This window comes from Pseudorasbora parva, chromosome 5, assembly GCF_024679245.1.
Source record: "Pseudorasbora parva isolate DD20220531a chromosome 5, ASM2467924v1, whole genome shotgun sequence".
Classification (NCBI taxonomy): Eukaryota; Metazoa; Chordata; class Actinopteri; order Cypriniformes; family Gobionidae; genus Pseudorasbora; species Pseudorasbora parva.
In genome coordinates, this window is record NC_090176.1 from 1,276,671 (window position 1) to 1,303,043 (window position 26,373).

General features: G+C 40.4%; 2 protein-coding genes across 2 annotated transcripts; one reads left to right on the plus strand and one right to left on the minus strand.

The window, feature by feature from the left end:
* Positions 1 to 24,841, plus strand: LOC137074915 (tripartite motif-containing protein 16-like). The gene is made up of 6 exons (XM_067442997.1): positions 1 to 612; positions 1,190 to 1,285; positions 1,372 to 1,605; positions 9,284 to 9,443; positions 9,597 to 9,632; positions 23,373 to 24,841. Exons 1-6 carry the CDS (start codon positions 34 to 36, stop codon positions 23,894 to 23,896), a joined length of 1,629 nt encoding a protein of 542 aa, XP_067299098.1. The 5' UTR covers positions 1 to 33; the 3' UTR covers positions 23,897 to 24,841.
* On the minus strand, positions 3,451 to 4,512 carry LOC137076214 (uncharacterized; the record flags this gene model as incomplete). Its single annotated transcript, XM_067445147.1, has 2 exons — positions 4,244 to 4,512; positions 3,451 to 4,045 (listed from the first exon to the last, which is right to left on the minus strand). Coding segments are annotated over exons 1-2 (864 nt in total), but the record flags the coding sequence as incomplete, so codon positions are not given.
* Positions 24,842 to 26,373: the final 1,532 nt, after the last annotated feature.

Sequence of the window (26,373 nt, forward strand, 5' to 3'; positions counted from 1 at the left end):
TGTGTGTTTGTGTCTCTGTATTCATTCAGTAAAATGGCAGAGGCGAAGATTTCAGTGGATCAGGATGAGTTGATGTGTTCAGTGTGTCTGGATCTCCTGAAGGATCCAGTGACCATCCCGTGTGGACACAGTTACTGTAAGATCTGTATTACAGGCTGCTGGGATCAGGAGGATCAGATGAGCGTCTACAGCTGCCCTCAGTGCAGACAGACCTTCAGGCCAAGACCTGCTTTAGCTAAAAACACCATGATGGCTGAACTGGTGGAGAAACTGAAGAAGACTAAACTTCCTGCTGACTGTTACGCTGGAGCTGGAGATGTGCAGTGTGACGTCTGTACTGGAAGAAAACACAAAGCCGTCAAGTCCTGTCTGGTGTGTCTGAACTCTTACTGTCAGAATCACCTTCAACAACATGAGAGTTGGTTTAAAGGAAAGAGACACAATCTGACCGATGCCACTGGACGACTGCAGGAGATGATCTGCCAAACACACGATAAACTCCTGGAGGTTTTCTGCTGCACTGACCAGAAGTTTATATGTGTGCTGTGTACGATGGACGAACATAAAAACCACGACACTGTATCAGCCGCAGCACAGAGGACAGAGAATCAGGTATGAAATCACACACTGATCAAATAATGCTGACACTATTTATACTGGCACCATATGATCAGGAAACATCATTCACACTGCAGACGTCAGCAGAAGAGAACAGCAGCTGGAGGTGGACTTTCACCGCTGAGTAAACAGAAGTTAAGATAAGCCTGTGTTTGTGTCACTTTAAGCAGTAAAAGACTCATAAGATGTAGTTTGAGGCTGTGCAGATCTGAAGGAAACAATGTCAAGATATGAGACTTGAGGAAGTAAAAGATATGAAACTATGGGCTATATAATCTATTAACTTAAGTGGACAACTATCTTCATTGTGTTATAAATCATCAATCATAATAGTTATAACCACAAATAGGTAAGCATTATTACTGTTGTTATGATTATTCATGAGATGATAATACATTATAAGGTTGTTTATAAGGTATTATGCATGTATTATAAAGCACTAAGAATATCCTTATAATGGATTATAAACACAGGCTTCATAGAAAGTGTGAGCAAACCTTTCCCAAAGCTCCCATGATGCTCTAGTGTGCGCAGTATAAAGTGCCGTCTCTGTCACTGGTTTGTGCTGCAGAAGCGGCTGAAGGAGACGCAGAGGTCGTTCCAGCTGAGAATCCAGCAGAGAGAGAAAGATCTTCAGCAGCTGAGAGAGGCTGTGAAGGCTCATAAGGTGAGTCTGGAGAAGAAGAGCAGTTTGAGAAGTCTCAGTCAGGACTCACTGAAGCCACTGTGTGATTGTGATGTGTGTCCTAACAGCGCTCGGCACAGACAGCAGTGGAGGACAGTGAGAGGATCTTCACTGAGCTCATCCGCTCCATTGAGAGAAGCCGCTCTGAGGCCACACAGCGGATCAGAGATCAGGAAAAGACTGCAGTGAGTCGAGCTGAAGGACGACTGGAGCGACTGGAGCAGGAGATCAATGATCTGAGGAGGAGAGACGCTGAGCTGGAGCAGCTTTCACACACACAGGATCACGTCCATTTCCTGCAGGTAACAGAGATCTAGAAGAACAAGAGACTCAGAGAAGCATTTCATGAGAGCAGAATGAGCCGATGATCTGTGTGTGCGGTTATTATATAATCATCAGTCAGACACTCATCTGATCATCTTCTGTTGAAAGAGACGCACTTACAGATGCAGTTCAGCTCAGGAGATCTCTCAAGAAAACTCTTTCCTCTGGAAGATAGTAGTAATTTGAGTAATGTTCATCAAAGTTCATCTGATGATCTTCACACTTGACTGAATTGACAGTATTTTCATGATTGTTTGCCTTTAAAGGGATCCCCTGGTGTTGAGACTTGTATGGCTTAATATAACATTAATGATGTCTCTTACTGAAATATGTAGTAGAAAACCCATGAAAGATCTACGTTATTTAAAAAATCGATTTTATATTTGGACCATGGGCGGCGCCATTTTGTTTGTGTTCTAGGTTGATGACGTAGAATGGTTGCACTCCTCAATCAGCTGGCGTTACCCGTAGCTATTTTTACCACAACGCAACTCGAAAATTGTTTCAAAGTTAAACAAAACCAATGAATTGCTTTGTAATTGTACTTAAAACACACTCAAACATACATGTGCACACAAACTCTCTCTCTCACAGACTCACACACACCCCAACAGATCGGCGCAAACACACACACACACACGCACACACACACACACACACACACACACACACACACACACACGCACTGTGTGCGCACATACGTCACCTCATTCACTATTCCCTGAGTTGACATCATATCTAGACTGTTGATATGCAGTAGATTAACTGTAATGCCTAATGTATCCAGCAGAGGGAAATATCTAGGTAGGATGATGGGATAGGGGAACGTGAGGAAGAGAGGCAGGATGTTTTGGTGATGATGCATGGGATGTTGGTTCGTGCATTAAAGTTTGAGCTCAAGCTCATTGAATTAACCTCAATCTTTAAACTTTCATATTTAAGACACAAATAACATTCCCTACTTTAGTTCACTAATACAACTTAAAGGAGTGAATGAAGACGAGTGCGTGAAGTCGGACAGCTGTTGTGTGTAAATCGGCTACACTCGTTATTGCGGTGCAACGTGAGACTGAATGACTGCACTCGAACATGTCCACTATGGTGTCGGACAACACTACAACATTTACATTTACATTTAATCATTTAGCAGACGCTTTTATCCAAAGCGACTTACAAAAAAGGGGAGAGTAATAGAAGCAACGAAACAGACAAGGCCAAAAACCTGTAAGAGCTGTAAGAAATCTCAATTAATTAGCACAGTACACCATTTTTTTTTTTTTTTTTTTTTTAAATAGACATCTACAACAAAAACTCACGTACGCAAAATGCCGAACACTGGATTTTGATAGCTATGATAACAACCCATTAGGACTAAGGCTGTTGCCCCAGCTGTTGTCGTTAATGCAGATTCAGTGGCCCAATGGGTTGGTTTTGTATGGCATTCTAGCTAAACGCGCAGCAATAGCCATCTACAACAAAAACTCACGTAAGCAATATACAGAACACTGGATTCTGACAGTTATGATTACTATGTAACATACCCGCCTGAAGGCACAAATCCGGATGAGAGACGTAGATATGATCCAGGAGTGTGCGCTTTTGGTCGTTGCTGTGGTGATCATTAAGTGCTATTCTGTATTGGTCAAGTGCAAATGGAAAAGATGTGTCTTAAGATGTTTTTTAAAAATGGCTACAGACTCGGCAGCACGAATTGAGATCGGCAGGTCATTCCACCAGGTGGGAACGGTCCAGGAAAATGTCCGTGAGAGCGATTTCATGCCTCTTTGGGATGGAACCAGGAGGCGCCGCTCACTCGCAGAACGCAAGCTTCTGGAGGGAGTGTAAGTCTGAACAAGTGAGTTTAGGTATATTGGTGCAGAGCCAGTGGTTGTTTTGTAGGCAAGAACTAGTGCCTTGAATTTGATGCGAGCAGCCATTGGAAACCAGTGCAGTTTGATGAAGAGAGGCGTAACATGCGCTCTCTTCGGCTCATTAAAGACCACTCTCGCCGCTGCATTCTGGATCAGCTGCAAGGGTTTGATAGTGCATGCTGGAAGCCCAGCCAGAAGAGCATTACAATAGTCCAGTCTGGAGAGAACAAGAGCTTGAACCAGGAGTTGTGCAGCCTGTTCTGATAGGAAGGGTCTAATCTTTCTAATGTTGTATAAAGCAAATCTGCAGGACCGGGCTGTTGCAGTAATGTGGTCAGTGAAGTTTAACTGGTCATCAATCACAACTCCAAGGTTCCTGGCTGTCCTTGATGGAGATATGGTCGATGAACCAAGCTGAATGGAGAAATTTTGATGAAGTGCGGGGTTGGTTGAGAAAACAAGTAATTCTGTCTTTGCAAGATTGAGTTTAAGATGATGCTCTTTCATCCAGTCAGAAATGTCTGTCAGACAGGCAGCGATACGAACACTGACTGTAGGATCATCTGGTTGAAATGAGAAGTAGAGTTGAGTGTCATCAGCATAGCAGTGATTGGAGAAGCCGTGTTTCTGAATGACAGAACCTAATGATGACATGTAGATGGAGAAGAGAAGTGGTCCAAGCACTGAGCCCTGGGGAACCCCAGTAGCTAGAGGATGTGACTTAGACACTACACCTCTCCATGACACCCTGTAGGACCTTCCAGAGAGGTAAGACCTGAACCACTGGAGGGCAGTTCCTGAGATACCCATCGTCTTAAGTGTTGACAGGAGGATCTGGTGGTTAACTGTGTCAAAAGCAGCAGACAGATCCAGCAGAATGAGCACTGAGGATTTGGAAGCTGCTTTTGCCAGTCTCAGTGCCTCAGTTACCGAGAGCAAGGCAGTCTCGGTCGAATGGCCGCTTTTGAAGCCGGATTGGTTGTTGTCTAGGAGGTTGTCCCGTTCAAGAAACATATAGAGTTAATTGAACACAACTCGCTCAAGGGTCTTTGCAATGAAAGGCAGAAGGGATACTGGTCGGTAGTTTTCTAAAAGTGCTGGATTCAGAGAGGGTTTCTTAAGCAGTGGGGTTACCCGAGCCTGCTTAAATGCTGTGGGAAAGGTTCCCGTGTGAAGAGAAGTGTTGACAATGTGAGTGAGTGCAGGAGTGATTGAAGAAGAAATGGCCTGAAGGAGGTGAGTGGGTATAGGATCAAGTGGACAGGTAGTAGGGTGATTGGAAAGGATGAGTTTAGAAATATCTGCCTCGGAGAGTGGAGAGAAGGATGGAAGCGTGTTCGTGTTAGTTGTTGAGATGTGCTTGTCAGTTTGTGATGAGGAGAACTGGTTGCTAATGAGAGATTTTTTTGTTTGTGAAAAATGATGCAAAGTCATCAGCTGTAAGAGTTGATGAAGGAGGGGGAGGAGGAGGACAAAGGAGAGAGGTGAATGTTTTAAAGAGTTTGTGAGAGTCAGAGAATTGTTGATTTTGTTGTGGTAGTATGTTGTTTTAGCAGTGGAGACATTTGTAGAGAAAGAAGAGAGAAGAGACTGATACAAGGTAAGGTCAGTATAGTTTTTAGATTTCTGCCATTTCCTCTCTGCCGCCCTGAGTCCAGAGCGATGTTCACGGAGAACATCAGACAGCCAGGGGGCAGATGGGGTGGGGCGGGCTGGTCTGGATGAAAGGGGGCAAAAACTGTCTAAGGAGGATGTTAGAGTGGAGCAAAGAGTGTCGGTAGCACTGTTAGTGTCCAGTGCTGAGAACTGAGCAGGTGGAGGGAGTGACGATGAAACCATAGTGGATAGACGAGAGGGAGAGAGTGAGCGTAGATTACGCCGAAAGGTAATCTGTGTAGGAGTACGTGTTGTATCAGGAGTCAGTATGAGGTTAAGAGTGATGAGAAAGTGGTCTGAGGTGTGTAATGGAGTAACTAAAGTGTTGTCCGTGGAGCAGTTGCGTGTGTATACGAGGTCTAATTGGTTACCTGATCTGTGAGTAGCCGTAGTAGATACTAACTTAAGGTCAAATGAAGTCAGTAGAGTGCTGAAGTCTGCAGCTAGGTGTTTATCAAGATGGATGTTGAAGTCACCAAGCAGAATCAGAGGAGTGCCATCCTCAGGGAAGCTAGAAAGTAACACATCCAACTCCTCCACAAAGTTACCGAGGTGACCTGGAGGACGATAGACCACTACCACATGGATTTTAACAGGGTGAGTAATAGTGATTGAGTGCGATTCAAATGAATTGGCCGGTAGAGACGGTAATGGATCAAATTTCCAATCATTTGAGATAAGCAAACCAGTACCCCCATCCCTCCCAATAGGCCGAGGAGTGTGTGAAAAAGTATAATTGGTTGAGAGGGCTGCAGGAGTGGCAGTGTCCTCTGGTTTGATCCAGGTCTCAGTTAGGGCCATGAGGCTAAGCTGAGAATGAGTCCCAATAGATGAAATAAAGTCTGCTTTGTTTACAGCCGACTGGCAATTCCAGAGACCAATTGGAATAGAGAGTAAAGTAGCAGAGGATGTTAGGATATAGCGCAAATTATTAGGATTGCGGCGTCTCGTGCGTACAGAGCGTGATTTACGAGTGCTAGTAGTTATAGTTGAGATTTGAAAGCACATGGTGAATACAGATCAGAGAAAAGGCCAAATAGATATTAGAAAAGAACCGAACACAAATAATGGAAAGGAAGATGATACTCAAGTGCCTTGCCGGGGTCCTTGCTCGGGCGGAGTTGCGCTGGGAAGAGTTGAAGTCTTTACACTCGTCGGTCTTCACACAAGGAGGGCTTCACACTGCCGCTTCCGCTGCCGCGGACTATCACGCTATTTATACTCACTTGAGTATCGTTATTGAAAGCAGCTGGGAACGCCCCAACAAACGGTCACTCACAACGTGGCAATGACCAAACAAATGCTAACTCAACAAATGCTAACTCCCACACACACCAAAACTAGTAATACACACCACTGCACTACACAGACACACTTATTCAACAACAAATGAACAAACAATCAAATGAGAAAAGTTACAAACACTTACAGAGTAGTTGTCTATCAGTCAATTAATTGCTCCTCTCTAGATCTCTACAAATGGCCGTCCCTTCAAATAATGCCCTATTTCAGGGTATAGGGGTCGATTTCAGATTCAGCCCCTGTCGTGGAGACTGAGCAGCCCAACATCTCGATTGAGACAGAGCAGTCTGTCAGGTGTGTGTGCCCGGCCGCCGATCTGTTTGTGACTTGTGTAGGTGAGTTTGTGTGCACATGTATGTTTGAGAATATATTAGGGCTGTCCCCGACTAAGGATTTACACATTCGAATCAGAATTGTCAAATCTTTTTATGGTCGACTGATAGTCGAATCATCTGTGTTTGTGTGTGTGTGTGTGTGTGTGTGTGTGTGTGTGTGTGTGTGTGTGTGTGTGTGGGTTTGGAGGGGCACGACACTTGTCAGCAGAAGGGTAAAACTATTTTTATTCTCCTTTACACACTGCACAGCAACAACTTTTAATAAAGCGACCAAAATTGCCTGCCAACTGACTGACGAACTGACTGACGAACTGACAATGGCTTTCTAATTTAGGTTTAAATAAAGGTAATGTGGTGGATAAACATTCGGAAAACATTCTCATAACATGTTAAAGCTGCGATCGAAATACAGAACATCACACAAATATATAAAAGAACATTTTGATAAATAAACCTAAAAGAAGACCTGCCTAGAGAGGAAAAGAACACTTTGAGTGCGTTTACATGCACGTAAAAGAGGGCTGCACACCGGACACACACATTATATACACACACACACACACACAAGCTCAATTTTGAATCGACTTCTGACATTAGAGCTGCGCGATGAGTGTATCTTGTAGCACAGGGTGAAATCAGTACATTGACGATTTGAGGGAAATATACATTTAATATAAACCTTGAAATAGCGCTCTGTGGCGCGGCAGGATTTTAAACAACTTCCTGAGTCACCGCGGACAGGCACCGAATGCCGCGCCGGTGTGTGTACACTCATTGAAAACAATGTGTTCAAATTTTAAAGGGGTCGCACACTGGACGCAAAGCTCAGCACCGCGCCACGTCTTTAAAATATTGAGCACCCCCATATTGCCAAAATGGTGTGATCCTCGTTTCATAAACCCCACGAAGAGTCGACCGCGAGATCGGTGATCGACTCTGGATCCGCATATCAATGCATCGAATCGTCAGCTATTCAGGGTCACCCCTAGAATATATCACTATTGTCACTTAGTAAATATCATCTATCGCTAAGGAAATGTTATTTTCACTGAGTGTAAATAGCAATTATTAAGAAAATATGCTATTTTTACTGAGTGTTAATAAAATCTATTTTCTTACACATTGTGCAAATAGCCGCTGCCTTACTCTGTGCTGTAGTGTAAGGCATTACTAATCAATTTTCAGAAATATTTTAATTGGTCCATTTTCTGTAACGCTTGCGTTATAACAATTTTAGCCCAACATGTTATAGTTAAAAAACAACAACAACAAGACATAACGAATGAAAAATACAGTTACCTGTTCGTGGTCAGTCAATAGCCGCGTGTGGAGTCTAAGACTAAACGACAGCTTCTGATATATCTGTAGAGTGATTTATTTCATTCTTCTTCTTCTGGCTGCTGAACCTTTGTGTGTGACGGTCCAGTGAAGGCGTGTTTAGGGCGGGTTTTACAGGAGGGCCGTGAGCGGACTGTGGAAAAGCGGCTATAAACAGGCTTGAGAAATTGAGAAACAATCACCGTCCGAATAGGTCCTAAGAGTCCTTGTGAATTTCACTGCCACCAACTGCTCAAAGTGATAAATAATGCTCAATCTGCTCGTGACCTTTGAACTGCTTTTCCTGAGTGAATCTACTCAAGCCTTCAATGAGACGAGGCCGTTTCTGAACATTTTAGCCCAACTTCCCAAACCTTACACACTCAACTCTTAAACAGCAGCGTTTCTAAGCATTGATATGGTACTTTTAACAAATTATAAGAATAAATTGTTTCTTAACATTGAAATGATTCCCCACTGATGTCCATTTATTATTTTCTCACACACATTGGTTGCAGGAAGAACATTAGCGTTCGGCGGTTCAGCGTAGTTAGTTAGCAATGAAAGTTTCACAGGTTCCAGCGCACAGGATCCAAATCTGAACTCATTTATAGTAAACTGATTGTCCGGTTTCCTTTCTATTGAGACTTGTAGTTGAGCGTTTCTCTCTCCTCATCACTCGCTGCCCGATCACTAATAAAAAACCTCACTCTGTTTTCACTCTGTGCTTTTAAATAATGATAATCTCTAGACACGCAATATATTCAACCAACAATAAATGGACAATGCTTAGAATAAAATGTGAAATGTTATAATACTTTAATAATGCAACAGTATTGTTTCTTCACTTTCAATAATGCAACAGTAGACTATTATTATTTTCAGTAAAACTTAAAGCCCTGAATGTCAACCGTGATCCGTTACATTTATGTTATTGTCAGATGTTTGATCATCCGAGTGATTCCCAGAAAGTTATCCTATAGTGAAAGTGTCAAACGCTAGAACTTCTCGCTCTAATGTGATTTAATGAATATGAGAAGAATGAAGCTGATGCTGTGAAAGTGCTGGATTGAGGAGAGCCACTAAAGATCATCAAGAGCTGCTCAAATCTGACAGTAGTGCAGGTTATTGGCTGAAGTGTGGAGGTGATGAGCTTTGGTTTCTGTTTTCTGTAGAGTTTCCAGTCTCTCTCAACTCCTCCTGAATCTACAGACGTCAATGACGATCCCTTCAGTTCTCTCTCCTCTTTTGATGGAGTGAGAGAATCTGTCCGTCAGCTGAGAGACAAACTGGAGGATTTCTGCAAAGAGGAGCTGAAGAAGATCTCTAACAGAGGTAAAGTCCTGGAGATTCATCTGCTCTCAGAAATCATCATCCAACATCTCATATCATGTAGAAGATCATATTAGAAATGTCTTAGGAACGGATGCAGGGATCATTTCCTCTTGACATGATAATCACACTCTTCCTGTCTATTGATTTCCACAGTCATTGTTCCCAGGACCAGGAACGACTTCCTACAATGTAAGTCACTGAGAAAACAAGCAGAAAACTCACTGAGTGTGTTCATGTTCTTCCTGGAGAAGGAGAAAGAAAACATGACAGAAGAGTTTTAGAGTTGATCATGTCAATGATGATTAGCACAGGATCTGGTAAACTGGACTGAGACACTGATGATATATTGGACATGAAGAGTTCAGCTCCATTAAAATAGCCCTATAGCAGGACAGAGTGGATCAGGAGGAACAGTGGAGAACCGACCACAGGGTCATGGGTATGGAGCTAAATCAGGATTGTTAGGGGTTGACAGTTTTGACCCATAGACCAGATATGCGAAATGAAGACCAGGAGTCAGGATGTTCAATCATCGGAGAGAATTTTACTGAAGAGTAGTTTGCAGTTTCATCAGTAGAGTCAGCTTCAGAGTCTCTCAGGGCGGTGTCAGGCCAGACTCTACTCTACACAACCTTACACAAAATGGTATGGAGCTAAATCAGTAGCAATAAAGATAAATACACACACTACAGTCACATATACACACACTACAGTCACATACACACACACTACAGTCACATACACACACACACACACACTACAGTCACATATACACACGCTACAGTCACATATACACACACTACAGTCACATATACACATGCTACAGTCACATACACACACTACAGTCACATATACAAACGCTACAGTCACATATACACACACTACAGTCACATATACACACGCTACAGTCACATATACACACTACAGTCACATATACACACACTACAGTCACATATACACACACTACAGTCACATATACACACGCTACAGTCACATATACACACTACAGTCACATATACACACACTACAGTCACATATACACACACTACAGTCACATATACACACACTACAGTCACATATACACACACTACAGTCACATACACACACTACAGTCACATATACACACACTACAGTCACATATACACACGCTACAGTCACATATACACACACTACAGTCACATATACACACGCTACAGTCACATATACACACACTACAGTCACATACACACACACTACAGTCACATACACACACACTACAGTCACATATACACACACTACAGTCACATATACACACGCTACAGTCACATATACACACACTACAGTCACATATACACACGCTACAGTCACATATACACACGCTACAGTCACATATACACACGCTACAGTCACATACACACACGCTACAGTCACATATACACACACTATTACACACCTCTTTAATGTTAATTTTGGTGATCTCCGACTGGCGAAGTCGAACATCATTAGTGCCAACGTGAATAATAATCGTAGAGAATTTACGATTAGCTTTAGCCAGCCCTTTTAAATTTGCTTTGATGTCAGGCGCTCTGGCTCCCGGTAAACATGTGACTATGGTGGCTGGTGTCTCTATTTTCACATTCCGTGTAATAGAATCGCCAATAACTAGGGCACTTTCAACAGGATCCTCAGTGGGTGCGTCACTGAGTGGGGAGAACCTGTTTGATGTTCTAATCGGAACGGAAGAGTGGTTTTTTGATCCGCGACTATGCTTTCTCATCGTCACCCAGCCCTGCTGCGCGGGCTCAGCCGGAACCAAACAATGAGTGTTCACTAAGCTAGTCGCATCCAAAGCAGTATCTAAAGCTGTTACATTCTCACTACTCTCACATAAAGCTTGGATGCGTGTCTCTAAAACTGAAATCTTCTCCGTCAGCCTGATTAATTCCTTACATTTATCACATGTGAAGCCCTGTTCGCCAACGGAGATAGATATGCTAAACATGTAGCATGCAGTGCAAATGACAATGACAGGAGAAGAAGACATGGCTTACCGTATTTGTTGATGAATCCAAAACTTACCACAGTTGTCTGATGGAGTCTTTTTAATAATCCAACTCACCACAGTTGTCTAAAGAACTTAGAAAACAGGAGACCTGGATGCTGGGATGGAAAGCTACCAGGCTAGCGAAAAGCTAACGTGTGGTAGTGATTTAGATTAAAAGCTAGTAATGTCAAATATAAATTGATAGGCTATATAAAACACTATATGGTGATGAGTAAGTTATATTTAGCAGTGTAAATTACAAAGAAAATATATCAAATAGAGATTCAAACACAGCTATACAGAGCTACAAACACTGTGGTGGCAGCAGCAGCAGGCAGACAGACAGGAGCAATCGATCAGGAACAATCAATGTGACTATGTATATATAGTCACATATACACACACTACAGTCACATATACACACACTACAGTCACATACACACACACTACAGTCACATATACACACACTACAGTCACATACACACACACTACAGTCACATACACACACGCTACAGTCACATATACACACACTACAGTCACATACACACACACTACAGTCACATATACACACACTACAGTCACATACACACACACTACAGTCACATACACACACGCTACAGTCACATACACACACACTACAGTCACATATACACACACTACATATACACACGCTACAGTCACATATACACACGCTACAGTCACATACACACACACTACAGTCACATACACACACGCTACAGTCACATATACACACACTACAGTCACATATACACACACTACAGTCACATACACACACACTACAGTCACATACACACACGCTACAGTCACATATACACACACTACAGTCACATATACACACACTACAGTCACATACACACACGCTACATATACACACGCTACAGTCACATATACACACGCTACAGTCACATACACACACACTACAGTCACATACACACACGCTACAGTCACATATACACACACTACAGTCACATATACACACACTACAGTCACATACACACACACTACAGTCACATACACACACGCTACAGTCACATATACACACACTACAGTCACATATACACACACTACAGTCACATACACACACGCTACAGTCACATACACACACACTACAGTCACATATACACACGCTACAGTCACATATACACACACTACAGTCACATACACACACACTGCAGTCACATATACACACACTACAGTCACATATACACACACGCTACAGTCACATATACACACACTACAGTCACATATACACACACTACAGTCACATATACACACACGCTACAGTCACATACACACACACTACAGTCACATACACACACACTGCAGTCACATACACACACACTACAGTCACATACACACACACTGCAGTCACATATACACACACTACAGTCACATATACACACACGCTACAGTCACATATACACACACTACAGTCACATAATAATAATAATAATAAATTTTATTTATAATGCACTTTATATTAAACAAAATCTCAAAGTGCTACAGAATTTAAAAACAAAAACAAAACAATCAACAACAATAAATAAATAAAACCGAAAAATAAAATAAAATAAATTAAACAAGTAGCAAGTCAATTAAAAGTCAATTAAAAGCTCTGCTGAAAAGGTGGGTTTTAAGACCACGCTTAAAAGTATCTATAGTCTGTGGAGTCCGCAGGTGGTCAGGGAGAGCATTCCACAGACTGGGGGCTGAAGAGCAGAATGCCCGATCCCCCATAGTACGGAGATTGGCTGTGGGAGTTTTGAGGCGATACAGCGAAACAGAGCGGAGGTTACGAGTGGCTGTTTGTGTGGTGAGGAGTTCCTTGAGATAGGAGGGAGCATCACCATGGATGCACTGGTGGGTAAGGAGAGAGATCTTGTACTCGATCCTGAATGACACAGGAAGCCAGTGGAGTGATTTTAGAATGGGGGTGATGTGGTCGTATTTGCGCACCCTCATGAGAATCCTAGCAGCGCTGTTCTGAATACACTGCAGCCTCTGGAGATTTTTGCTAGGGATGCCAATAAGGAGCGCATTGCAGTAGTCCAGCCTGGAGGAGATAAAGGCATGGACAAGCTTCTCCGCATCTGCCAGTGATAGAATGGGACGAAGTTTGGCAATGTTTCTGAGGTGGAAGAAGGAGGTCTTACACAGGTGTTTGATGTGCGCTTCAAAAGTAAGCTGTGATTCCATTCTGACCCCCAGATTCGTGACTGAAGTGGAAAGAGGAATGACCTGATCAGAGAAAGCAATGCTGGTGATAACGGACTTCTGGACCTGAAGTGGAGTGCCGACTAGGATAGCTTCAGTTTTGGAGCTGTTTAGCTGCAGAAAGTTTTGCTTCATCCACGCCTTTATCTCATCCAGGCAAGTGATCAAAGTGGATGGTGTGAGGTCAGCAGAGGGAGATGAACTTGTCCTAAAGTAAAGTTGAGTGTCATCAGCATAGCAGTGAAAAGAAATCCCATGCCGGTTGATGAGACGACCAAGGGGGAGCATGTAGAGTATGAACAGGGTGGGTCCGAGCACAGAGCCTTGAGGGACACCGCAGGTGACATTGTGTGACAGGGATGTAGCTTCTCCTAACGCGACATATTCAGTTCTCCCAGTGAGATAAGAAGAAAACCAGTTGTGGACCGAGTCAGAGAGACCAATGGTGGAATGTAAACGGTGAAGGAGGATGTTATGGTCAACTGTATCGAAAGCTGCAGTTAAGTCCAGGAGGATGAGAAGGGATGGGGAACCAGCATCTGCCGCCATCAAAAGATCGTTTGTGACCCTGACCAAAGCTGTTTCTGTGCTGTGTCCTGAGCGGAAACCAGACTGAAATTTCTCATAAAGATGGTTATGCTCCAAATGGACCTGAAGCTGTGCAGCAACAACTTTTTCCAGCACCTTAGAGAGGTATGGGAGGTTGGAGATGGGCCTGTAGTTGTCATTAACATCTGGGTCTAAAGTAGGTTTTTTCAGAAGTGGTCTGATGATAGCAGTTTTAAGAGATGAAGGAACATGGCCAGCCTGGAGGGAATTATTAATAATCTTGGTAATGAATGGACTTAAGACACTGAGGTTAGATTTTACCAAGGCTGTAGGAAAAGGATCCAGTGCACAGGTGGATGGTTTCATTTTTCTGATGATGTCCTCAACCTCGAGCTGTGTGATGATGGAGAAGCAGCAGAGATGTTGGAAGGTCCCTGGCTGTGGATCAACAGACGGGACAGGCAGAGCGGAGGTGCTAGATAGGAGCAAGTGGATGTTGTCTACTTTGTTCCTAAAAAAGGTCATGAACTTATTGCACCTCTCTTCTGTGGCTTCTGAAAAAGAGTGAGTTTGCGGTTTGAGGATGTGATTAATAGTGGAGAAAAGCTTCTTGGAGTTTCCAGGGTTATTGTTGATGATGCTAGAGTAGAACTGTGACTGAGCATCTCTTAAACACCTTGCGTAGGCCTTCTGATGATCTCTATAGGCTTGCCTATGAACAGTGAGTCCTGAGAGCTTGAGACGCCTCTCAAGTACACGCCCAACCGTCTTCATCTTCCGCAGTTCGCTGGTGTACCAGGGTGCTGAGCGCGAGAAGGTGACCATTCTAGTTATGACAGGTGCGTGAAGATCTAGAAGGCTGCTCAGAGACTTGTTGTAGAAGTCAACCGACTCAGAGACTGAGGAGAGATCAACAGAGGAGAATTGCTGAAGGTCTGTAGTTAAAGAGTCTTGGTTAATCTTTTTCAGGTTCCTGAAGCAAATTTGACGGGAATCTTTGGTAAGGGAAGAGGGGCGTGGCAGCTCCAATGAGATGGCCTGGTGGTCAGACACACCCAGATCATACACCAAGAGGTTTCTAATATGAGGAGAGTTGGAAATGACCAAGTCCAGAGTGTGCCCCCTAGAATGAGTGGGTCCATCCACATGCTGTTGGAGATTGAGGCAGTCCAATAATTGCAGAAACTCAGCTGCCAGGTGGCAGGAGGGGGTATCTACATGAATATTAAAATCTCCTAATATTAAAATGTTGGCAGAAGTAGAGCAGAGTGTTGTGAGAAAGTCATGCATCTCAGAGATAAAAACTGAATTTGTTTTTGGGGGCCGATAAATGAGCAGTATTGTCAACGAAAAAGGGGGTTTACATTTAAAAGCAAGGTATTCAAATGATGACACTGTGGGCAGAGGGAGAAAAGACAGCTACACACGCTACAGTCACATATACACACGCTACAGTCACATATACACACGCTACAGTCACATATACACACGCTACAGTCACATACACACACGCTACAGTCACATATACACACGCTACAGTCACATATACACACGCTACAGTCACATATACACACGCTACAGTCACATACACACACGCTACAGTCACATACACACACGCTACAGTCACATATACACACGCTACAGTCACATATACACACGCTACAGTCACATATACACACACTACAGTCACATATACACACACTACAGTCACATATACACACACGCTACAGTCACATATACACACACGCTACAGTCACATATACACACACTACAGTCACATATACACACACGCTACAGTCACATATACACACACGCTACAGTCACATATACACACACTACAGTCACATATACACACACGCTACAGTCACATATACACACACTACAGTCACATATACACACACTACAGTCACATATACACACACGCTACAGTCACATATACACACACACTACAGTCACATATACACACACTACAGTCACATATACGCACACTACAGTCACATATACACACACTACAGTCACATATACACACACTACAGTCACATATACACACGCTACAGTCACATATACACACGCTACAGTCACAAACACACACACTACAGTCACATATACACACGCTACAGTCACATATACACACACTACAGTCACATATACACACACGCTACAGTCACATATACACACACTACATTTACATACACACACACTACAGTCACATATACACACACTACATTTACATACACACACACTACAGTCACATATACACACACTACAGTCACATATACACACGCTACAGTCACATATACACACACTACAGTCACATATACACACGCTACAGTCACATATACACACACTACATTTACATACACACACACTACAGTCACATATACACACACTACAGTCACATATACACACGCTACAGTCACATATACACACACTACAGTCACATATACACACGCTACAGTCACATATACACACACTACATTTACATACACACACACTACAGTCACATATACACACACTACATTTACATACACACACACTACAGTCACATATACACACACTACAGTCACATATACACACGCTACAGTCACATATACACACACACTACAGTCACATATACACACGCTACAGTCACATATACACACACTACAGTCACATACACACACTACAGTCACATACACACACTACATTTACATATACACACACTACAGTCACATATACACACACTACAGTCACATATACACACGCTACAGTCACATATACAGTCACATACACACACACATGATTCATAAATGCACACACATGATTCATAAATACACACACATGATTCATAAATGCACACACATGATTCATAAATACACACACATGATTCATAAATGCACACACACGATTCATAAATGCACTCACACGATTCATAAATACACTCACACGATTCATAAATACACACACATGATTCATAAATGCACACTCATGATTCATAAATGCACACACAGGATTCATAAATACACACACATGATTCATAAATGCACACACATGATTCATAAATGCACACACATGATTCATAAATACACATACACGATTCATAAATACACACTCATGATTCATAAATGCACACTCATGATTCATAAATGCACACTCATGATTCATAAATGCACACTCATGATTCATAAATGCACACTCATGATTCATAAATGCACTCACACGATTCATAAATACACACTCATGATTCATAAATGCACACTCATGATTCATAAATGCACTCACACGATTCATAAATACACACTCATGATTCATAAATGCACACACATGATTCATAAATACACACACATGATTCATAAATGCACACACACGATTCATAAATACACACACATGATTCATAAATGCACACACACGATTCATAAATACACACACATGATTCATAAATGCACTCACACGATTCATAAATGCACACACACACGATTCATAAATACACACTCATGATTCATAAATGCACACACACGATTCATAAATGCACACACAGGATTCATAAATGCACACACAGGATTCATAAATACACACACACGATTCATAAATACACACACTCATGATTCATAAATGCACACACACGATTCATAAATACACACACATGATTCATAAATGCACTCACATGATTCATAAATACACACTCATGATTCATAAATACACACACACGATTCATAAATGCACACACACGATTCATAAATACACACACACGATTCATAAATGCACACACAGGATTCATAAATACACACACATGATTCATAAATGCACACACACGATTCATAAATGCACACACAGGATTCATAAATGCACACACAGGATTCATAAATGCACACACACGATTCATAAATGCACACACAGGATTCATAAATGCACACACAGGATTCATAAATGCACACACAGGATTCATAAATGCACACACAGGATTCATAAATGCACACACAGGATTCATAAATGCACACACACGATTCATAAATACACACACACGATTCATAAATGCACACACAGGATTCATAAATGCACACACAGGATTCATAAATGCACACACAGGATTCATAAATGCACACACAGGATTCATAAATGCACACACAGGATTCATAAATACACACACTCATGATTCATAAATGCACACACACGATTCATAAATGCACACACAGGATTCATAAATGCACTCACACGATTCATAAATACACACTCATGATTCATAAATACACACACACGATTCATAAATACACACACATGATTCATAAATGCACACACACGATTCATAAATACACACACATGATTCATAAATGCACACACACGATTCATAAATGCACACACAAGATTCATAAATACACACACACGATTCATAAATACACACTCATGATTCATAAATGCACACACACGATTCATAAATACACACACACGATTCATAAATACACACTCATGATTCATAAATACACACACACGATTCATAAATGCACACATGATTCATAAATGCACTCAGACGATTCATAAATACACACACATGATTCATAAATACACACCCATGATTCATAAATGCACACACACGATTCATAAATACACACACACGATTCATAAATGCACACACACGATTCATAAATGCACACACACGATTCATAAATGCACACACACGATTCATAAATGCACACTCATGATTCATAAATACACACACATGATTCATAAATGCACACACACGATTCATAAATACACACACATGATTCATAAATACACACTCATGATTCATAAATGCACACACACGATTCATAAATGCACACACACGATTCATAAATGCACACACACGATTCATAAATGCACACACACGATTCATAAATGCACACACACGATTCATAAATACACACACATGATTCATAAATACACACTCATGATTCATAAATGCACACACTCATGATTCATAAATACACACACACGATTCATAAATACACACACATGATTCATAAATGCACACACACGATTCATAAATGCACACACACGATTCATAAATACACACTCATGATTCATAAATACACACACACGATTCATAAATGCACACACACGATTCATAAATACACACACACGATTCATAAATGCACACACACGATTCATAAATACACACACACGATTCATAAATACACTCACACGATTCATAAATGCACACACACGATTCATAAATACACTCACACGATTCATAAATACACTCACACGATTCATAAATACACACACACGATTCATAAATACACTCACACGATTCATAAATGCACACACACGATTCATAAATACACACACACGATTCATAAATACACACACGATTCATAAATGCACACACACGATTCATAAATACACACACACGATTCATAAATACACACACACGATTCATAAATACACTCACACGATTCATAAATACACACACACGATTCATAAATGCACACACACGATTCATAAATACACTCACACGATTCATAAATGCACACACACGATTCATAAATACACACACATGATTCATAAATACACACACACGATTCATAAATACACACACACGATTCATAAATGCACACACACGATTCATAAATGCACACACACGATTCATAAATGCACACACACGATTTATAAATACACACACATGATTCATAAATGCACACACACGATTCATAAATGCACACACACGATTCATAAATACACACACGATTCATAAATACACACACACGATTCATAAATGCACACACACGATTCATAAATACACACACGATTCATAAATACACACACACGATTCATAAATACACACACACGATTCATAAATACACACACACGATTCATAAATGCGCACACACGATTCATAAATGCACACACACGATTCATAAATACACACACATGATTCATAAATGCACACACACGATTCATAAATACACACACACGATTAATAAATACACACACATGATTCATAAATACACACACACGATTCATAAATACACACACACGATTCATAAATTTACACACACGATTCATAAATGCACACACACGATTCATAAATACACACACATGATTCATAAATGCACACACACGATTCATAAATACACACACACGATTCATAAATACACACACATGATTCATAAATACACACACACGATTCATAAATACACACACACGATTCATAAATGCACACACACGATTCATAAATGCACACACACGATTCATAAATGCACACACACGATTCATAAATGCACACACACGATTCATAAATACACACACACGATTTATAAATACACACACACGATTCATAAATGCACACACACGATTCATAAATACACACACGATTCATAAATACACACACACGATTCATAAATGCACTCACACGATTCATAAATACACACACGATTCATAAATACACACACACGATTCATAAATACACACACATGATTCATAAATACACACACGATTCATAAATGCACACACACGATTCATAAATGCACTCACACGATTCATAAATACACACACGATTCATAAATGCACTCACACGATTCATAAATACACACACGATTCATAAATACACACACACGATTCATAAATACACACACATGATTCATAAATACACACACGATTCATAAATGCACACACACGATTCATAAATGCACACACACGATTCATAAATACACACACACGATTCATAAATACACACACGATTCATAAATGCACTCACACGATTCATAAATACACACACGATTCATAAATACACACACACGATTCATAAATGCACACACACGATTTATAAATACACACACATGATTCATAAATGCACACACACGATTCATAAATGCACACACACGATTCATAAATACACACACGATTCATAAATACACACACACGATTCATAAATACACACACACGATTCATAAATGCACACACACGATTCATAAATACACACACGATTCATAAATACACACACGATTCATAAATGCACACACACGATTCATAAATGCACACACACGATTCATAAATACACACACGATTCATAAATACACACACATGATTCATAAATACACACACACGATTCATAAATACACACACGATTCATAAATACACACACACGATTCATAAATACACACACACGATTCATAAATGCACACACACGATTCATAAATGCACACACACGATTCATAAATACACACACGATTCATAAATACACACACACGATTCATAAATACACACACACGATTCATAAATACACACACGATTCATAAATACACACACACGATTCATAAATACACACACACGATTCATAAATACACACACACGATTCATAAATACACACACACGATTCATAAATACACACACGATTCATAAATGCACTCACACGATTCATAAATACACACACGATTCATAAATACACACACACGATTCATAAATACACACACGATTCATAAATACACACTCACGATTCATAAATGCACTCACACGATTCATAAATGCACTCACACGATTCATAAATACACACACGATTCATAAATACACACACACGATTCATAAATACACACACACGATTCATAAATGCACACACACGATTCATAAATACACACACGATTCATAAATACACACACGATTCATAAATGCACACACACGATTCATAAATGCACACACACGATTCATAAATACACACACGATTCATAAATACACACACATGATTCATAAATACACACACACGATTCATAAATACACACACGATTCATAAATACACACACACGATTCATAAATACACACACACGATTCATAAATGCACACACACGATTCATAAATGCACACACACGATTCATAAATACACACACGATTCATAAATACACACACACGATTCATAAATACACACACACGATTCATAAATACACACACGATTCATAAATACACACACACGATTCATAAATACACACACACGATTCATAAATACACACACACGATTCATAAATACACACACACGATTCATAAATACACACACGATTCATAAATGCACTCACACGATTCATAAATACACACACGATTCATAAATACACACACACGATTCATAAATACACACACGATTCATAAATACACACACACGATTCATAAATGCACTCACACGATTCATAAATGCACTCACACGATTCATAAATACACACACGATTCATAAATACACACACACGATTCATAAATACACACACACGATTCATAAATGCACACTCATGATTCATAAATGCACACACACGATTCATAAATACACACACACGATTCATAAATGCACACATTGAATTGATAATGCTCCTGGAAATGTTTTTTTTTTTTTTTTCAAACCCTCCAAAATTCATATTTGGACCTCGGTATTTAGAAAATCCTGGGTACGGCCCTGCTTTGATGGAAACGGTATTCTGGTGGCTGTGGCTCTTCCAGCAGGATAATGCTCCTGACACAAAGCACAAATGCTTCAGGAATGGTTTGAGGAGCACAACAACCAGTTTGAGGCGTCGACTCGGCCTCCAGATTCCCCAGATCTCAATCCAATCGAGCATCTGTGGGATGAGCTGAACAAACAAGGCCGATCCATAGAGACGCAACAGTGCAACTTACAGGACTGAAAGGATCTGCTGCTAGCATCTTGGTGCCAGATACCACAGCACACCTTCTGGGGTCTAGCGGAGTCCATGGCTCGACGGGTCAGGGCTGATTTAGCAGCAAAATGGAGACCAACACAATATAGGAAGGTGGTCATAATGTTATGCCTGATTGGTTGTATATATATATATATATATATATATATATATATATATATATATATATATATAGTACAATAAATGTATACTGTACAAGTTTATACATTGTAAACATTGTTACAAGTTTCATTTAGCATTCAAAAAACATCATCTCTCGCGTTTAAAGATAACTTATGGACTGAACAATAACGGATTGTTTGATTCTTTCCCTATTACATCTGCACCGTACGGTAGAGTTGAACATCTTTTAGTTTTCTCATATGTTCAATAATAAGAATTTTAAGATGTTTTTCTTCATTTTCTCCTTCTAGGGGTGAGAGTTAAAGATCCGACAGATTCATAATTCCTGGTTCTGATGTGTTTTATCTCCACCAGATTCTCGTCCGCTGACTCTGGATCTGAACACAGTGAATAAACACGTCCGTCTGTCTGAGATGAACAGAGAGATTACTAACACTTTCCCAAAGCCTCAGCCGTATCCTGATCATCCAGACAGATTTGATGTGCCTCAGGTGTTGTGTAGAGAGAGTGTGTGTGGACGCTGTTACTGGGAGATTGAGTGGAGTGGTGATGGTGTGTGTATATCAGTGTCATATAAGAGCATCAGCAGGAAGGGATGGGGTAATGAGTGTTGGTTTGGATATAATGATCAGTCCTGGAGTTTGTTCTGCTCTTCCTCCAGATACTCATTCAGACACAATAACATAGAGACTGAACTCTCTGTAAAGGCCATCGGCCGTAGAATAGGAGTGTGTGTGGATCACAGCGCAGGAACTCTGTCCTTCTACAGCGTCTCTAACACGATGAGCCTCATACACACAGTCCAGACCACATTCACACACACACTCTATCCTGGGTTTAGGGTTCATTATATTGGATCTTCAGTGAAACTGTGTTGATGAATCCGAATAGACTGTAGAGAGATTCTACCCATAATGCTTTGAGCCGCATGATAAATCATAAACGCTGAGATGTTATAGAGTCTTTCCAGAGCTGCCAAAATGTTGCCGTACAAAGCAAAAATTGCAAAAACAAATAAACAAATAAATAAATAATAATAATAGCTCTCTCTATATATGCATCAGCATTTGAATGGGGTACTATTGTCTGTTTGTTTTTTGCATCTATATGACGGTTTGTATATACATCCTATAGACACACACAATTTTAAAGCACTAGAGACAGTGGCGTAACTTAGTAATGACGGGCCCAGTGAGGGTATGACAAAAATGGTAACACTTTAGTTTAGGGTCCAATTCTATATTAGGATATTGGCTGTTTATTGCTACTTATAAATCAAATATTAAGGCCTTATTCTGTATAGGACCTACATCCCTTAATCATAATAAAGGCACGGGTTTATAATCACTGAGATTCCACATGTGAGGTAGTTAGCTACAAATGGAATTGATTTAGACCAACTAAAATCAGCTTAGTTTAGTATAGTTCTTTTTGCGTGCACTTTCTGTCTGCGAGAGAACCTGAAACTCACTGAATACTTATCACATGACATAAACATGAAACATACGTCTGAAGAAAGCTTGAAATTGCTACTTTTAAATCAAACAATTCACATTTTAGAGGGAAGTGTGAGTGGAGCGCACTGGCACACAGCGGGATATCTAGCGCAGCGTCACAAGAGATGAGCTTGAAGCTGATATAATATACTCACTAAACTCAATAACTATATTGTTCTGTCTCATTATCTCTGATGTGTGTCTTCTGTTGGTGTGTGTGTAGATGTAGATGTGCATTTATGAGGGAATGTGTGTCTATTTCTTTACTCTTCTGTTCATGAAATGCAAAATAAAAACTAATATAAAGGGAAACTTCTCAATTTCACTTCAGGATGAAAGTAGAAATCAGAGATGGGAGCAAATCACACGTGTTCAAGAGTTCCCTCGAGTCTTAATATTACATATCGTAATAATAATAATAGTTATAGTTATTATTACATTCATTAAAATTATTTTGTTATAATTATATAAATATAATTATAATCATATTATTAGCTCCATAGGGGTTGGTTTTATTCATGGGCGTAGGTTTAGGGGGGAACGCTAATCAATATTTTAAGATGGCAAAATTGTCCCCACCAATATTTTAGTGAACTCCTTCGTGCTGCTATATGGATCGATTCCGACGGCCAGGATGAAACAAAAGAAACGGTTGTCAGTCCCTTTTTTAAAAACATGTCGAGCTCGCGTCCACCGTTTGAACGCAAGAGGATTTCCAGATATAGGGCTGAATAGAAACAAAGGGGTCAGTGGGTCTGTCCAGTAACTTACGATGAACCTAAGACAAACTGCAGCCTTTGCAGAGAAGCATTTCAGTGTCTCCGACTGTCTGACTGAAAGCATGCGATGACGGACACATCCGTGAGCTAAAGGTAGGCCTATTGTTTTTTTAATGGATAATATATTCATATAATATTCCATACATTATCAGAGCTTGGCAGACTTATTTTTCTAGACATTAGACCGGTTAATTAATAGATCATAGCCTAATTAATGTTATTAACTTATCATTTAGCAGTTTGACATTTAAAAAATATTTAGATTAAAATGGGACAAATAATTACATAATAATATAGTCACAATAGTAAATGAATAAAGAAAATTAAACATTTTTGTATTTCAGATTTGTCAGTAAAGTGGTTACTGGTTCAGATGACTGCTTAAAGAGATAGTGCACCCAAACATTTAAAATCTGTCATAAGTTCCTCACCCTCAAGTTGTTCCAAACCTGAATGCTTTTCTTTATGTTGAACACCTATGAAGACTCATTCCTACCATGGACGTAAACGGTGCCCCAAAGCAGCCTGGTTACGTTCTTCAAAATATCTTCTCTTGTGTTCAGCAGAAGAAAGAAACTCATGCAGGTTTTAGGGCTGTGTATTGCCAAGACTCTGGCGATACGATACGTATCACGATACAGGGGTTACGATACGATATATTGCAATATATTGCGATATTGTAAGAGAGGCAATATATTGCGATATTTCTTTTTTGTGTGTTTTTGTTTTTTATAATTTAAAAGAATAAAGAACACAACCATAAGCCTAAAACACGAGACAAAGTATTTTATTTAATTAATACAGTATAATTTATATCACTAATCATATGCAATGTGCAATCTAAGTTAAGAGGAATGTAAAGGGACTGCAGGATTCTTTGTGTGTATGTTTTAAAGGTTCACAGTATAGCAGTGGCTATTTAACAACAGAAAGTGCAGTCCATTTCATGACTGAATGACTGTTTGTTTTATATTTAACACAGCAGCCCCGATCACACAGAACGCGTTTTTGCAGCGAGAGGCGCCTTTTTTCAATGGGTTTCGGTTGGCAGAGAGCGTTATGCGCGCTGCTTATGCGCCC

Excerpts from the sequence above, each read along its gene's own strand:
- LOC137074915 (XM_067442997.1), top strand. The coding sequence starts at position 34 with ATGGCAGAGGCGAAGATTTCAGTGGATCAGGATGAGTTGATGTGTTCA. Across the intron at positions 613-1,189 it reads CACAGAGGACAGAGAATCAG|AAGCGGCTGAAGGAGACGCA; the intron begins GTATGAAATCAC and ends TTTGTGCTGCAG. Across the intron at positions 1,286-1,371 it reads AGGCTGTGAAGGCTCATAAG|CGCTCGGCACAGACAGCAGT; the intron begins GTGAGTCTGGAG and ends GTGTCCTAACAG.